The following is a 16,662-nucleotide window of genomic DNA, read 5'->3' on the forward strand; positions in this document are numbered from 1 at the left end:
GGGGGGCGTGCACGGAGCTCCCTCCCCCCCGGCACCGCCCCCCCGACCGAGCATCCCTGGGGTTGGCAGGAGGGGTGTCCCCATCCCGTAGGCTGCTGGCGGGGGGGAGGGGGTGTCCCAGGATCGGGTGGGGGTCTCGAGGGGGTGGAGGGGGTTGTTTATTTACCGAAGTCCAGGAACTGCTTCATAGAGAGCGGCGACGGCGAGAACTTGCTGAAGTGCTCGATGTAGGTGGGGACGCCGGCCAGCGCCGCGCGCTTCCCCAGGCAGCGCAGCAGCCGCATGGCCGCGGCCCCGGGAGTGCCCCGGTGTCGCCCCCGGCGTCCCCCGAGCCCCCCGCGACCCCCGAACCGGCCCCGCCGCCCCCGGGCCCGGCCCCGCCCCCGCCGCACCGCGCGCAAACAACACACCCCGCTGTCAATCACCTCCCCGCCGCCAATCAGCGCCCGCTCTGCCGCAGGACCCGCCCCTCTCCATGCCAATACGGCCTCGCCGCTGGTCCCGCCCCGCTGTCAACCAGAGCCCCGAGGCCAATCAGCACCCACTCTGAGGGAAGGCCCGGCCCTCTTTATGCAAATTTTGCCCCAGGGATGGTCTCGCCCCACTGTCAATCACCGCCCCACCGCCAATCACCGCCCGCCTTGCTGTGGGTCCCGCCCCCAGAGCGAGATAATCCCGCCTCTATAGTTGGGGTCGCCCTGCCTCTCTGCGCTCGCCGCGCCACCAGGGCCTGGGACGCCCCCAGAAGCTTCTCTGGGGGATTGGGGGGGGGGGCAGGAGGGTGGGTCTGAGCCCACCTCAGACCCCTGTCCGCTGGTTGAGGGGGTCTGAGCCCACCCCAGACCCGTTATTACCCCTGCGGTATTACCCCCCCACCACCCACCCATTACTCCCCCAAAATAGCCCCCTTCCCCCGCCTCCAACCACCCCCCCATCACTTGTCAGCCAAGACACGGAGGGGTCACGAAGTTACAATTCCCGGAGCGAGGCTTTATTTGGCCTCGGTGGGGAGTTGGAATTCGAGGGTCGAGCAGGGGCTGGGGGGCGTGCAGGACCCCCTCCTCCCCATCCACCCCCAAGTACCGACGGGACGCTGGGACTCAACACCAAAATACGGCCGAGAGACACGGAATAACTTAACACCCCACGGGGGTGGGGGGCGAGGGGGATGGAGGGTGAGGGGGATGGGGGGCGGATACACGGCCTGATGCTCTGCCCCCCTCCTAAGCCAAAGCTGTGTCCAAACATGGGGTGAACACACAGGGGAGGAGGAAGAGGAGGAGGAGGAGGGAGAGAGGGGAGGAAGGAACGAGCTCCCAAAGCCCCCATCCCGGGGGTGAAAGCAGAGGGGTCCCACATCCAGTGACGAGGGGAGGGGGGCAAGCGTGCCCTGGCGTGTGAGGATGTGTCCCCACGTGTTCAGGACGTGTCCCAGTATCTGGGACACACGAGAGGAGTGTGAAGGCACTCGGTGAGCCCAGCAGCACATGGGGGAACACAACAGGAGGAAGGGGGGGCACATTTGGGGGGTCTCCCCCTCAGCGTGCAAGGCACGAGCGTGCAAGAGGAAGGTGCAGAAGCCAATGCCGGATGCGGCTGCGTCCGAAGGCGGAGGGATTGGGAAAGGGGCAGGGTGGGGGGGAAATGCACTTGTGCAAAGTCAGAGCCCCCTGGGGGTCCGGGGGGGAGAGGGGTCAGGGGGTCAGTAGTACTTCTCCGGCTCCTGCCACTTGGTCACCCAGTGCTTCTTGCGGCGGTGGGGCAGGAGTCCCCTGGGCTGGTAGCGCTGCTCCTGCCGGATCCTCACTGCGTGGTACTTGGGCATGATCCGGTAGTAGCGGGTCCGCTGGAAGAAGTCACACTGGGGAGTGAGGGGGAACAGAGGGGCAGGGAGTCAGTGTGGGGCTGGTTAGGGCTGGAGAGAAGGAGAAAGACCCCCCACAAGGCAGCGAAGAGCAGAGGCAAAGGGAGCAGCAGTTCCTGGAGCCGCTCGGAGAGACCCCGCGCCCTACAGCGACCCTATAGGACAGAGGAGGAAGAGAAGGAGGAGGAGGATGCCGCTGGCATTACCAAGCGGGCGGCGCGGGGGCCCCGGGGGGGCAGTGGGGGTGCCCCCCGTTAGTAGTCGTCCGTCAGCCGCTCGGTTTCCGACGGCTGGATCCTCATCTCTGCCTTCTGCCCCTTAGCCTCGTACATGGCCCGGGTGTTGGCCCGCCGGAAGAACCCGCACTGCGAGGAAGGGGACAGGGGTCAGGGGGAGCTGGAGAGGGGCTGGGGGGCTCCTGATCGCCCTTCAGAGGGTGAGATGCTCCCCAGAGTGCCTGCAGAGTGGGTGGTCCCACAGCTTCAAGGAGCTGAGGGATCCCCTGTGAGCTGAGGGGGTCCCCAGTGGGCTGTGGGGGTCCCCAGGAGAGTGCAGGGGTCCTCCAGTCCCTGCAGCACAGGGGGAGGTGGGAGCCAATGGGGAAGGAGGTGCCATCATCCAGCCCTGCTTTGGTGGATGTTTTTGTGGATCCCAAAAGGTTTTGCACTCCGAGGGAAGTTGGGAATCTCTGTGCTCCTCTTCCTCATTGCTCTGCAGCCGGCCACCTTCCAGCTGGGGGTAAAAATCTTCCCCCTGGGGGGCACCTTCCACCCATGGGGGCACCTTCCAGCTGGGGAGAGAACCTTCCACCTAATACTCCCTATCATCCCTCACCAGGCAGGGAGGATGGCAGCCACCAGTGACATGAGCCTATGAGGTCTCAGCACACCCCCTCCTTCCTGGGAAGGGAATCCAGGCCCCCCCTCACCTTCCAAAGGAGCAAGATGATAATCCCCAGCAGCAGCAGGCCAGCCGCCACCGACACCAGCACCAGCCACAGCGCAATCTCGGCTGGCTGCTCCTCCTGCAGCTCCGAGTCCACGTCCACGGAGAACTGGAGGGGTTGGGAAGAGCCTTGTTGGAGCACAGAACTCCCAGTGTGTCCCAGTGGGTTCCAACGTGTCCCAGGAAGGGCCCTGGTGCCGCTCACCCGTACAGTGTGGTTCCTCATGGTGATGGTGGGGACATGGGAGCGCAGGAACAGTGTCGCAGTTCCCGTCACCTTCACCCGGTCAAAGTCCCGGAACTCCTGGGACATGGAGGACACAGAGACGGGGGGACACAGATGACAGAGAAGAGGACATGGATGATCAGGTGGGGGACATGGATGATTAGGGGACATGTGGACAATGGGGGACACAGGGATGATGGAGGGGAGGGATATGGATGATGGGAACACACATGGATGATGGAGAGGGACACACATGGATGACGGATGGTGGACACAAGGATGACAGAGGGGAGGACACACCATGTGGGGAGAACACAGATGATGGAGGAGGACACACACACAGATGGGTGTCATCTTCTGAGCCGAGACCCGGCAAACTCAGTGCCCTATTTAAGCCCATCCCTACAGGCCCAGCCCAGCCCTGCCCACCCCTGCAGTCCCCCCCAGGCACTGACCTCGATGAAGGTGCTGTTCCAGACTCGGGCTCGCAGGACGAAGTTGTTGGGGTGCTGGGTGTGGGGCAGGGGGCACTCAAACCACACACAGCGCGCGGTGCCCTCAGAGCAGCTCTGGGGGACACGGGGCAGGTCAGGGGGCCACCGAGTCCCTGGAGCACCACATTGGTGCCAAGAAGCAGCAGGAACAGAGGTCCTGCTGGACTCCCCCTCACCCTCTACTCACCAGCACTGTCTCTGACTTGGCTTTCTTGGCAGTGGCCAAGGTGATGGGGGGCTCTGCTGGCTCAGGGGGCTCCAGCTCCCGTCTCCGCCGGGATAGAGCCTGGTCCTCCAGGAGCTGGGGGTGTAGGGGAACACGAGCCCCATCAGAGCCCAGGCAGCTCTGTGGGACTGGAAGGAGCCAGGGAGGGGGACAGAGACACAGGACCAAGCAGTGGGTGACTCACAGTGAGGTTGAGGGGGTTGATGACCCCCCCAGGGGGCTGGCAGCTCTCGTTACCATTGACCACGATCTCAGTGGGATAGAGGAGCCATTTGCCATTGGGGATCTCATAGGGCCACTCAAACCCAAGCAGGATGGTGCCCAAGGAGCCCAGGGATTCACCCTTGGTGGTCACCTGCAGAGCAGAGTGGGAGGTGGAGACCAGCGTTCCCAAATCCACCCCCCTCCGGCACCGGCCACCACCAGCTCACCTGGAAGTCAAAGGTGAGGGGGCTGCCCACATCCTGCTCCTGCTTCATGGCTGACTCGCCCACCACCACCCCACTGAAGTAGGACTGGACATGGGAGGAGGCTCTGGGAATGGGAATGGGGACAGGAATGGCGCTGGGCGCAGAGGGGGCAGCCCCCTGCCCCATTCCTGCGACACAGAAGGGCTGTGCTCGCTCCTGACACAGCCAAACTCAGGTGGGGGGGGACACAGAGGAGTGGGAGGGATGTCAAGGGATGAAGGGGATACAGAGGGTTGGGGGCAACACCAAGGGGTGGGGGGAACACTCTGGCTGCACTCACATGCTCAGTGAGGACTGGATGCTGTAGTCCACCAGCAGCTTGGCCAGCACGGGCTGCAGGTCCTCCTGAGTGCTTTGCCTGCCAAGGCACCAGGATCAGCATCTCCCACATCCCAGTAGCCACCACCCTCCCAGGGGAAGGTGGGAGTCACCATCCTGCCCACCATGCCCCCACTCTTCCCAGGGCATTCACACTCACGTGGACAGATCCAGCCACACCAAGACCTCCCGCGTGTCCAGCATGATCCCAATGGCCTCAAAGGTGATGATCAGCTCTGCCTGCACCCAGAGGGGACGTGGAGCAGCTCAGCCAGATCCCCACCTGCCTGCTGACCCCTCAAAACAGGCTGGGGAGTGGATAGGAGGGGAGCACTCACCCTCTGGTTCCTCTTAAAAGGATTTCCCAGCTCGCACAGCACGGTATCCCCGAACGTGCAGGCTCCGCTCTGCAGGGAGAGGAGGAGGGTGAGGAACATCCTGGCAAAGCCCACCTCGCTCCTAGTGCCTCCCCGAGCTGGGGGGGGTCCAGGGGGTCTCCCCCACATACTGGACGGACGGAGGAGGGCAGCAGGCTGGGGGGCACAGTGATGTTCAGCAGGGCCTCGTGGGCATCCTCGCCATTGGAGGGGGTGGTAGGCACATTGGTGATGTTGATGCTCAGGTAGAGCTTCCTCACATCCCGGCTGTACTGCAGCACCTGGGTCCCGTTCAACCTGCGCGTGGAGAGGAGGCTCAGCGCATCCGAATGGGACAGGGACCCCTCCCAGAGTGGGTGGGGACACGGGGGGCCCCGCTGTCACCTGGGCAGGGGCTGGTTCTGGTCGGTGACAAAGCTGCTCTGGAGCTGGAGGTTGCTGTAGCACTTGTTGTCAGAGCCACATTCCTTCTGGAACTCGATCTGGAGGGACAGGGATGTCCCTGTGAGCCCCTGTGGCACCCCAGGACACCCTAGAATACCCCTTTCCACTGGTACACCTTGGTCTCGTTCTCATGGGACTGGTCCTGGTTGAGGACAGGGAAGGAATCGAGAGAGTGGGGGCCCAGCTGGAATGTTCTGGGCTTCTCCTGCAGCGAGTAGTTCATGGAGAGCACGATGGGGTGCAGCTTGTCCCGGATATTGTCCTGAGGGGTGGTGGGAGTCACAAAAAAGCTCCTCACAGATCCCTCCCTGGCCCCCCACTGCAGCTCCAACCACGGCCAGGCAGCCCCCAGACACTTTTGGGGTACCCCCTCCTACTCACAGCCTGCTGTGAGAGCCAACAAACTCATCACAGGAGGGAGGGAGGGAATGCGGGAGGGAAGGAAGGATGTAGAGAGGCAATGGAGGGAGGGAGAGCGGGGAGGGAGAGAAAAGGGAGGGGAGGAGAGAGGGAGAGAGGGTGAGGAGATGGGTGGAGAGAGAAGGAATGGAAGGAGGGAGGAATGGGATGAAGGGAAGGAAGGAGGAATGCAGAGAAGGAATTGGAAGGGGGGGAGAGAGAGGACAGGAGAGGAAGAAAGGGGAGGGGAAGAGAAGGGAGGGATGGAGTGGAGAGAGGGTGGGATTTTGCGCTTTCCCGAGCCTGCCATTCCCACCATCCCTGTCCCCACCCCCCAGAAGCCAGTCCCGCAGCTCCAGCCCCAGACACAGGCATGCACGCGCAGTTCCAAACGCTCACCAGCAGCAGGAGCTCCCGGGCCTGGCAGCGATTGTCGGGCATGGTGAAGCTGCCGGTGTAGGTGGCAGACGGGGACCCTGCAAACCTCACCCTGGGAGGGTGCCGGTCCTTGTCCGCCTCTAGCGTGTACTCCAGAGCTGTGGGGAGCGCAGGGCCAGGGTGTGACACACGTGTGTGCACCCCACAGGTGTGCACGTACTCCCCTAGATGTCACCCCCCTGCAGGAGTACCGGGGGTGGGGGACCCACTGCCACCCCCGCACCCCCCGCACTCACTGATCCTCTGCTGGTACTTGGGGTCCCCCGCGCTCTGGTTGTAGGAGAAGCAGAGGGTCACCGTGATGCTGGGGGGGCAAAGGGGCCATGAGTGGGGCCAGGCATGCCACCAGCAGCACAGGTGGCACTGGGTGACCCGGGGAGGGGGGCTCACCAGGACTTCTCTGTGCACTGGGCAGGGTCCACCTTGCTGGGGGTCACTGTGAAGGTCTTGTCCAGGATGTTGATCACAGGGCGAGCTCTGGGCAGAGGTGGATTCTGGCTGAGCCCTGTTCTGTGCCCACCCTTGGGGGTGGCAGGGGGTACAGGATGCCTGTCCCTGTCCCCCTGCCCCTGTACCTGAGCAGGATGATCCGCTCGTTCAAGCTGCCAACCAGGAGATCTGGGTAGGAATTGTCATCCACGTCCAGCCCCCCACTCAGCGAGTACCCAAAGGTCTTTATTTTGGTGGGGCCCACGTCTGAGCCGCTGATCACCTGGATTGGTGGGGGCAAGGCGGTGTCACTCGTTGCTCACCAGCCTCATGGATCCAGGGATTGACCCGCTGCATCCCACCCTGGAGCATGGGATGCTAGGGGGTATCTGGAACCCTGACACCTCAGTGAAGGGATCAGAAGCCCTGACACCCCCTCAGTCCCCTCAGTGAGGGGATCTGGAGCCCTGACACCCCAATGAAGGGACCCCCACGGGGCCATTACCTGTCGGGGTTTGTCCTGCAGCCCCTCAGCACTGCTGTGGTAGATGTAGACCTTCCCATACCCCTCAAAAGGAGCCCCCACAGCGATATCTGGGGGGAAAAGAGCAGGGTCAGCCCCCCGGGAATGGGGTCACCCACACCTCCTCAAGCCCCTTCTCCCCACCTTAAATGCACCCTCATCTCCATCTCTTCACCCCAAACCTCTCCAGGGACCCCCTACAGCCCCTCCAGTGGGGGAGCTGAAGAGCCCCTGCCATGGCTCCCTCCAGAGAGTGGTGCCCAGCCCCTCACCCTGGAATCCATCCTGGTTGACATCTCCAATGCTGGCCAGGGCGAAGCCGAACCCGGAGTAGCTGGGGCCAGTGAGGACCAGGCTGGGGTGCAGCTGGAAGCCCCCCACCTCATTCATGTACACGTACACTGCGCCCCCCACCTCCTGCTTCCTCTCGAAGAAGTAGGGGGCCCCCACCACCAGGTCCTGCCACCTGTGGGGACAAGGGGATGGTCAGGGCTGGGGGCTGTGACACAACCCCACCCCAACACACCTAGAGTGGTGGAGACCCCCCCAGAGCCGTAAAAATAGGACTTCCCTAAAACACCTCCCCACCCCCAGAGCTGTGCCCACCATGAGAGGACCCACAGAGACTCCAGGTGAGCTGCAGGATGCCCCGGGTGAAACCCCCACCCCTGTGAGCTGAAGGATGCCCAAGGGGAGCCCCCCACCAGCAGAGCTAAGGGGTCCCAACCCAGCTGAGCCGCAGGACACCCCAGGTGAGCCCTCCATGCCCCACGGGCTGGGTGGTCGTGCCCTGACCGCCCTCACCCGTCGTTGTTGAGGTCTGCCAGGGCGATGGCGCTGCCGAAGTAGGAGCCGACCTGGGGGCCGGGGAGCAGGAGGCTTCTGTGCAGGCTCTGCTGGGAACTGCGGCTCAGCAGGTACACGGCGCCCGTGTGCTGGTACCGGGGGGCGCCTGTCACCATGGTCACCGCGTCCTGCTGCAGCACCGCGCTGCCCACCTCAGCCGTGTATCCTGTGCCAGCTCCACAGTCAGGGGGGAAGAACGAACCCCCCGACACCCCCACACCTGCATCCCCCCAACCCCATCCCCCCAAGTGAGGGGGGCAGCACGGAGCCCTTGAGACCCCTACACCCCATGTCCCCCCACCCCAAACACCCCCACACCCCATGTCCCCCACTCGGAGCTCCTGCAGCTCCCCAAATACCCTGGTGTCACCACTTGGGTCTCCAAGCCTCTCTAAACCCCTCCCACCCCTTTAACATCCACCTCCAACATTCCCCCTAAACCCACAGCCCCCAAAACTCCTCCTCACCCCCCCCCAGGGAAGTCCCCCCTGCCCTGCTACTTCACCTATATAGGTGTTGCCGTTCTTCTGGTTGGGGAAGGAGAAGTCGTGCAGGTCCCACATCTCCCGCTGCAACATGTAGTCAGTGCCTGGGACAGTGAGGGGGATCAACCCCACAGCAGCAGGGGGGCAGCCCCTCTCCCCCGCCTTGGCACCGCTCCCCTGGCACATGAGCACACGTGTGGCCACGTGTGTGTGTGTGTGTGTGTGTGTGTGTGCAAATACAATCATGTGCACAGGGTGTCCATGGGGGTGTGGGTACCCTGGGGAAGGGGGTCCCATAGAGGCATAGGCACCATGAGGAAGGGGGTGCTCATGGGGGTCCTCCTGGGGATATGGGCACCCAGGGAGAGGAGAAGGGTCTCATGGTGGTGCCCAGAGGAATAGGGGCACCCTCTCAGACAGGGGGGGCTTATGGGGGTACAGGCACTGTGGGGAAGGGGGTCCCACAGTGGTGCCTAGAGGAATAGGGGCATCCCAGGAAAGGGGTCCCCATGGAGTTACAGGCACCCTGGGGAAAGGGGTGCACATGGGGGTACAGGCACCCCAAGGAATGGGATGCCCATGGGGGGTACCGGCACCGTGGGGAAGGAAGTGTCCACGGTGGTGCCCAGAGAAATATGGGCATCCCGGTGATGGGGGTGCCCGTGGGGATACAGGGACCATGGGGAAGGAGGTGCACATGGGGGAACAATCACCCCAGGGAAGGGGATGCCTGTGCCATGCTCAGAGAGCATGAGGGGGTATGACAGTATGAGCATCCCAAGGATGGGGATGCCCCCAGGTTTGGGCACTCGGGAAGAGGGCACTGCCCCTGCCCTCCCCAGCCACCCTTACCCTGCCAGTTGTAGGCGCCGGGTGCGCCAAAGTAGATGATGTTGGTGGTGAAGCCGGCACTGGTGCCCATCTGGCACATGCCGGTCTCGTCGCTGTCAGTGTTGGCGTTGCACATCTCGTGGTGGTACGTCTGCCACTCGTCGCTCAGGTCCAGCCGCAGGTCGTTGCCCCGCACGTAGCACCGGCCCACCATGCGCCGCTGGTCCTCGCTGCCCGACCACAGCACCTTGGTGTAGCGGTGGGCACAGGCCTGTGGGCACAGCAGGAGCCGCTCAGCACTCCAAAAGAGAGGGAGAACCCCTCATCCTGAGCCCCATGTCAGGATGGAGAGAGGGAAGTCACCAGGTCACCAGGTCACCAGGAAGGCCTAGACTAAAACCATCACACCTGGCTAGGAGGTGTCTGGGGTTTGGGGATCTATAGGGTGTAGTCCTCTATAGGTGCTCCATAGATGACCTACAGGGTATGAGGATCCCTAGGGTGTGAGAGTCTCTAAGTGTTCTATAGAGAGTTTGGAGGGTGTAGGGGTCCATAGGTGCTTCATAGGGTGTGAGGCTCTATAGATGATCTACAGGGTATGAGGGTTTATAGGATGTGAGGATCTCTAAGTGTTCTATAGAGTGTGAGAGTCTATAGGATTCAAGGGTCTATATGAGGCTCTGAGGGGTGTGAGGGTCTATAACGTGTGATGCTCTGTAGGGTAGGAGGGTCTCCACGGGAGGAGGGTCTATAGGATGTGAGGGTCTATAGAGCTGGACGTTGTCTCACCACCCAGGATGCTCCCGAGACCTTCATTTCACCCCCACCAGCACCCACAACCCGTCACCCCACAGCACCCACTCCAGGGGACACAGAGGCAACAGGGGACTCCCACAGCACCTCTGCCTGGTGCCACCACACCAGGGACACGTGCCAGCCCCACGAGGAAGCACCGGTAGCTCCCTAGTATCCCTCTGTAGCCGTGCCTGGAGGCAGCTGGGTGGTGGCACACACGTGTGCACAGGGACTCACCAGTACCCTCCCTGCCCGCTGCCGCTGGCTGGCCACCGTCACCCCCAGCCACATGTCATCGATGATGGCCTTGTCCGGTTCATCTGGGGGGGAGAAGCACAGCGTGAGAATGGGGCTGCCTCGTTCCCAGAGGGGGTTTGGGGTGCCCTGGAGTGCTGTCATACCCTTGAGCTCGATGTCGAGGCGCTGGCAGTCGCGGGTGGAGGCAGTGAGGGGACAGGCATAGACAGCACCCGTCCGGGTCCCATTCACGGGCTCCGCGTCTCGGGGGGCCCCCACCAGCAGCCTGAGGGGGCAGAGAGAGGGAGGTGAGTGGGTTGGGGGGAGCAGGTCCATCTGCCCCAAGAAACTCCAGCTCATTTTAGGGGGTGCAAAACCAGGCATCCCCTGGGGAGGGGGTGGTGGGGTGAGGAGGTGCTCAGAGGTTACCTGGAGCATATGACACCTTGACCCCCAAATTATGGGGGGCAGCAGCCCCCCAGCTCGATCTCCAGAGCTGGGACAAAAGGAGCTAAAAGGTCTCAGAGGACAGGGGGCACAGACTGATGGATTCACTCCTTGCTCACTCCTTCCCAGACTTGATCGCAGCCCAGGCTCATGGCTGAGCCCAAATTACAGGGGGCAGCAGACCCCCAGCCCCATCTCCAGAACTGGGACACAGGGACACTGCATCTCACTCAGAAGACGGGGGGACAGACTAATGGATTCACCCCTCGCCCCCTCCTTCCCAAGCCAGATCCCAGGCCAGGCTCACAGCTGAGCTCCCGATCCCGGGGTACAGTGGGGTGCAAGAAGAAGGGGTCAGGCTGACCCCACAAACCTCAGGGAAAACAAAACTGGGGTGAGGGGTTTGCTCAGCACCCCATCGCCAGCCCCGGGGCCCCCGTGTCTGTGTAAACACCCACAGCCCTTCCTGGCCAACCTTTGAGCTGGGAGCGGGGCCACAGCCCCCCCCAGCACAGCCCCCAGCACAGCTGTGGCATGTCTGGTGGACAGGCCGATCCCTGCGTGCCAGGGAACGCCGGGACAACCCCCCCGGAATAGGGACAGAGAGCTGGGATGAGATCTCCTCATCCCATGAGGCATCTGGGCAGCATCAGGGCATCCCAAGGAAAGCAGCGCGTCCCGGGGGTGACTCAGACCCCTGGAAGGGCAGGGACAGCCCGGCTGAGTCATGGCAGTGCCATGCAGGGCGGGGGGCACTGACATTCCAGGTTGGATGCAGCACCCACCCCACAGTGCCCTACGGTGATGCCGAAGGGTCCCCACACACCTGAACCCCCCCACCCCCAGGGAGATGCCGAGGACCCACGGCAGCAGCAGGCACAGGACCTGGGGCTGGGGGCTGGCAGGAGGACTCGGTGTGTGCAGGGGGTTCCACAAAGGCCAGCCTTTCCGCTGGGAATTCCTTTGGGATCGCAAGGACAATGGCGTGGAGGAGGCTGCACTGGCAGAGGAAGTGCGTCCCTCCTGGCAGGCGGGACACAGGGGGGGACACGGCACCCAGGTAGTGGCTGCAGCCCCCAGCGCCACTAGTGAGGACAGGGACAAATCCAGCTGTCCCCATCCCACTGACACCAGGAACCACCAGCAAGTACAGGGATAAATCCCAGTCCCCATCCCACCACCCCCCTTCCTGGTGGCAGGGAGACGGGGACCTTGTCACAAGGCACTGGAGTAATGAGCTGGCCAGTCCTCAGCAGGGTCACCAGCGAGGACAGAGACAAATCCTGCTGTCCCCATCTCACTGACATGGCCACTGGTGAGGACACACTGGGGTAATGAGCTGCTCAGTCTCCAGCGCAGCCACCAGCGAGGACAGGGAAAAATCCCGCTGGCCTCATCCCATCGCCAGCGGGCAGGGAGTGCCGGGAAGGCTGAGCAATGCGGGGCCGGGAGCGCGGGCACGTCCGGGCGGGCTGACTCCAAGCCCAGGCGCAGGAGGAATGTGGGGCCCCAGGCAGCCCCTGCCCCAGCACGTCGGGGCCCCCCCGCGCCCGCCCAGCCCGTGACGGGGCCCACCGGCGGCACCGCTCCGGTTGAGTCACCCCATGCTGCAGGTTGGGGGGGGGGAAGACACAGCGCTGCTCACCCCACATAGGGGTGTCTGCCCCCCCCCCCCCCGGAATGCCAGGATGGGGATGCCAGCTGCTCCCGGGAAAGCAGGAGCCACTGGCTGTGAAGGGAAGGGAATAACGGGGGATGATGCCTCCTGACTTTTTCCAGCTTGGCACAAAGGAATCTGCCTCCCCCCGCACAATAGGGGGGCACAAGGGGCACCATTGTCCCCTTACCTGGAGGGGAAGTGACTCAGTGCAGCTGCTGTGACTCAGGGCTGGAGGGAGAACCTGGGGTGGGGGAAAACCTGCCCCCATACCCCAGCAGGACCCGCAGCCCTTGGGTACTGCCCCAGGGGGGCCACGGGCAGGGGGTGCCCCCAGGCTCCTCCAGTGGTCCTGGCTCAGCCAGACCCCCACCATTCCCAACCACTGTGGATCCCCACAGCCCACAGGTCCTGGGGGGGTGGGAGCCCACCCAAGCCAAGCAGCTCCGGCATCCTGCTGCTTCCAGCCAAGACTTCCCGGCACGACAGCCCACCCGCAGGCTCTGCTCCTGGGAAAAGGGGGAGTGTGGGATGCTGGGGGCTTCGGAGTCCCACCAGAGACACAGGGGACACCCACGGGCATCCCCCGCCCCAAAGTGCCGCATGCCCCCCCAGCTACCTGGAGAGCCAGAGGTTGGGATACTGGACCTCCCAGCCTGGGGAGGCTGGGACCAGTTTGTGGCACTGGTCCTGCTGGGGTGAGGGGACAAGGAGCTAGGATTATGCTGGAGATGGTCAAACAGCAGCACGAGGGGGAGGCTGGGAAGGGAGGGAAGCAGGAATGTGAGGCCGTGCTCCGTCCTAATCCGCCCTGGTAAACTGGGGGGTTGGACAGCGGTGGGAGGGTAGAGGCTCCCTGCCAGCGCTGGCTGAGATGGAAGGGGGGGCTGTGGGAGGGTATGGGCACCAGGACCCCAAAATGAGGCCACCCCTGGAGTGACAGAGGTGAGGGTGGCAGAGGATCCCACCCAGACACCACAGCATGGACTGTAATGGCAGGGGGGGCCTGTACTCCTCCCAACAGCAGCGCAGCCTCCCAGCCCCAGAGCCCCCTCCCCAGGGAGCAGCTGGGCAGTGTGGGGAGCACCTCATCCATCTGCCAGGAGGGGAGGAGCAGGCAGGATGGGGAGGGTGGGGCTCCACACTGCACCCCATCCCACTCCCCCCTACCCTGGGCCGAAGCAGGAATGGCACAGTGGACCCTCCCCAAACTTCCCCACCCCATACTAGGGCTGGGGGATGCTCAAGGTTTGAGAGTTCAGCTCCAAGAGGGGTCCCAAACAACCCCTCTAAGACCCCAAAAGCAGCATCCGACAGGGATCTCCAGCATATCCCACCCAGCCCAAGGCTCCGGGGGGAGGACTGTCCCTCAGTGCCACTCTGCTTAAAACAAGGAGGCCCTGAGCATGCAAATCCACCGATGCCCCCTCCTGAAAGGAGGTGGGAGAGGGGGCAACAGCTCCTGGAAGCCACAGGAGATGGCTGGACAGAGAGATGGAGGGACGGATGGATGACCTTCGGGATGCCGGCCCCGCATCCGCCCCCCCCCCCCCGCCGCCTGCCGAGCAGCCGCATCCCCGGAGGACCCCGGTGGACTCGAGCCAAGGCAGGGGGAGCTCAGCCAGCTCCAGCAATCCACAAAATCCCAGCCGAGGGGGAGGGAAAACCAGGAATCTAGCCAGGAGAGCGATCTCCTCCTCACCATCCAGCTGAGAGTAGGAAGACCCCCGAGCACCAGGCACATACAGAGGGAAACTGAGGCATGCACTGGGGAAGGATGGGGGGGGGGGGCAGATGTGGGTGCTGCCTCCCCCCTGGGTGCAGATTCGGGGGCGTCTTCAGTTTTCCTGGAACGGATGCTCCGTGCCTCAGTTTCCCCTACGTTTTTCAGGGAAGGGTTGGATTCGCCGGGTCCCACCAGCACAAGCCAAACCAGCTCCCCCAGCAGGAGTCCAGGGGAGCGGCCGGAGCCCACGGGAGCGGCCGGACACGGGCAGCAGAAGGAGTTTCCTAATCTCGACAAGGCTGATAAACACCCTCGCTTCCAGCTCGCCTTCACCTGGCCAGGGGAGGGGCGAGCAAACAAACCTTTGCATGGTACACGAAAAACACGACGAGGGTGGAATGAGAATGGAGGGGTGTGGGAGGACCGTGCCGTGCCAGCCTGGCCCCTCGCCAGCGCCCGCCCGGGAAGCGGCTCTCCACACCCCACCGGAAGGCTGGGAATGCCAGCGGCGCTCCAAAGCATCCCTCTTGTCCCCGTTGTCATCCCACTGGGAACCTCGCAGCGAGGGGCACGGGGTGAGCCCCCCGAAAAAAAGCACGGACACCCCCCCTCCCTGCGGGCTGGGGGTGACGGTGGCAGGAAACGTTCCTTTCCTGTCCCCACCCTGCACCTGTGGGCAGAGGGCAGGGGAGCCTTCATCTGGCACCGGGGTGATGGGGGGAGTGGGGGCATCCCCAAGGGGCTGCGGGTCGGAAAGGGGAAGGATGGAGGCACACAGGGGGCACCCCTGCACCGGTCCCACCCCACCACACCCACCCAAAACGGCTCTGACATCCCAGTTTTGGGGCAACACCCCCGTGGATCGAGAGAACCCCACGACATTCCAACCCCCCCTACCACGGGGACAGGCAGCAAAGGCTCCCAGGGGGACGGGGGTGCAAATTCCCGGCGGGGTCCCGGCTCTGAAGCCTTTCCCCCACAGACGGCAGAGCCTCCACACCCCACCCGCATCACGCCGGGACTCGTATGGGCCACGTGGCACAGGTGGGGAGATCGCAGGTCCCTGCCAAGGGGGGCCAAAGCCCCCCAAAATCCCGCCCCGAGCCGCTCAGGGAGACACGAGCCAATCTGTCCTGGTGCCAGCCAGGACCCCCCTGGGCAGCTGCTCCCATGGCACCGGAGCAGGGAGAACGCGGCCCTGGGTGGGAGCCAGCCTGTCCCCCGTGGGGGAGGAGGGGTCCTGCACCCCACCAGCTGCTCCGCAGAGAACAGCTTCACTCCCTCCCGGACAGGAGCAACAACAACCCATCCCACAGCGGGGCCGGCGGGCCAAAATGCATCTCTGGAATGCAGAGCAGCACATGCCTCCCGTCCAAGCAGCTGCTGCCAGTCCCTTCCCCATGGGGGAAAAAAAAAAAAAAAAAAAAAAAAAAGGAGCCCTCTGGGTCTCCCAAGAACCCCTCTGGAGCTGAGAGTTCCACGAGAGGGTGATCCAGCAAAAAATCTGTGCCCTTGAGCGGGAAAATCCCAGCCCAACCCCTGCGGAGGAGCGTTATCCCCGGCAGGGACACGAGGCTGGAATCGCCGTCCAGAAGGATGGGGGATAGGGATGTCGGAGGTGGGGAAGAGGGAGACTGGCAGGGCGGGGGACAGTGGGGGACACGACGGCTGACAGCGGTGGGATCTCACGGGGAATGCTCCGGCTGAAAAGGGCTTTTGTTGGGGCTTTGCCTGGCAGCAGGAACCACAGTCCAACAGGTTCCCCGGGAACGGGAATGGGGCCTCCTCGCCAGGAACGGCTGGAGCCGAGGGGGGGCACGAGGGGCTTCGCAACCGCCCCCGGGAGGGTCGGTGCAGGCCGGGACCCCTACCAACAGCTGGGTGCAAAGAAGGGAGGGATAAGCCCCCGAGGAGCCACTGTAGAGCACGGACCCCTCCTCACCTGGGCTCTGGGCCATGAGGGACACCATCCCCAACCCAGCACCTGGGCCCCCCGGGGCGCCCCCTTCCCACCTCCTCCTTCTCCAGGTGCATCCCCGCCCCCACGGCGGTGGGATCGGGACCTTTGCCCTCACACACGGACCTCCCACCACCACGAGGGATCCCTCACTTTATTCCATGGGGACCTCCGTACCCCACGTGGGACCCTCATCCCATCGGGGGACCCCTCAACCCCCCCACGGGGACACTCCCCGCTCTTCCCCACCCCACGGTCGACCCAGATCCTCACGAGGACCACTCACAACTCCTCTCCACCCACGGGGGACCCTTCCCCTACGGAGGACTCCCCCACAAACCTCACAAGTAAACCTCTCCCCGCTCTTCCCCAGCTCACGGGAGTCCAACCACCGCGGACATCCCATCCCACGGGGGACCCCTCTATCCTTGAACTCTCCCCCACTTCACGGGGACGTCTCCCCCCCACAGGTAAAACCTCTTTTCGCCTTCCCCCACCGCGATCCCACGGGGCATCGCACCCACCCCA

General features: G+C 63.8%; 2 protein-coding genes across 2 annotated transcripts in view; both read right to left on the minus strand.

Annotated features, from left to right (window-relative positions):
• PDK2 (pyruvate dehydrogenase kinase 2) overlaps positions 1-322 on the minus strand; it is a 6,444-nt gene extending 6,122 nt beyond the window's left edge. The window contains exon 1 of the mRNA XM_027905574.1: positions 167-322. Within this exon, the coding sequence (XP_027761375.1) occupies positions 167-284 (118 nt within the window). The 5' untranslated portion in view covers positions 285-322. The remainder of the gene's footprint in view (positions 1-166) is intronic.
• A 643-nt stretch (positions 323-965) lies between these two features.
• Positions 966-16,211, minus strand: ITGA3 (integrin subunit alpha 3). Its single transcript, XM_027905577.1, has 25 exons — positions 16,120-16,211; positions 10,512-10,633; positions 10,348-10,430; positions 9,337-9,586; positions 8,505-8,588; positions 7,958-8,165; positions 7,426-7,619; positions 7,136-7,224; positions 6,777-6,913; positions 6,592-6,678; positions 6,438-6,505; positions 6,163-6,299; positions 5,480-5,626; positions 5,305-5,402; positions 5,052-5,217; positions 4,882-4,950; positions 4,704-4,783; positions 4,506-4,583; positions 4,187-4,289; positions 3,940-4,110; positions 3,717-3,830; positions 3,491-3,604; positions 3,015-3,113; positions 2,793-2,918; positions 966-1,861 (listed from the first exon to the last, which is right to left on the minus strand). Exons 1-25 carry the CDS (start codon positions 16,209-16,211, stop codon positions 1,703-1,705), a joined length of 3,075 nt encoding a protein of 1,024 aa, XP_027761378.1. The 3' UTR covers positions 966-1,702.
• Between the last annotated feature and the right edge of the window lie 451 nt (positions 16,212-16,662).

The sequence above is a fragment of the Empidonax traillii genome, unplaced genomic scaffold (assembly GCF_003031625.1).
Source record: "Empidonax traillii isolate 1590-97213 ecotype Southwest subspecies unplaced genomic scaffold, ASM303162v1 scaffold1167:size305969, whole genome shotgun sequence".
In the NCBI taxonomy this organism is placed as follows: Eukaryota; Metazoa; Chordata; class Aves; order Passeriformes; family Tyrannidae; genus Empidonax; species Empidonax traillii.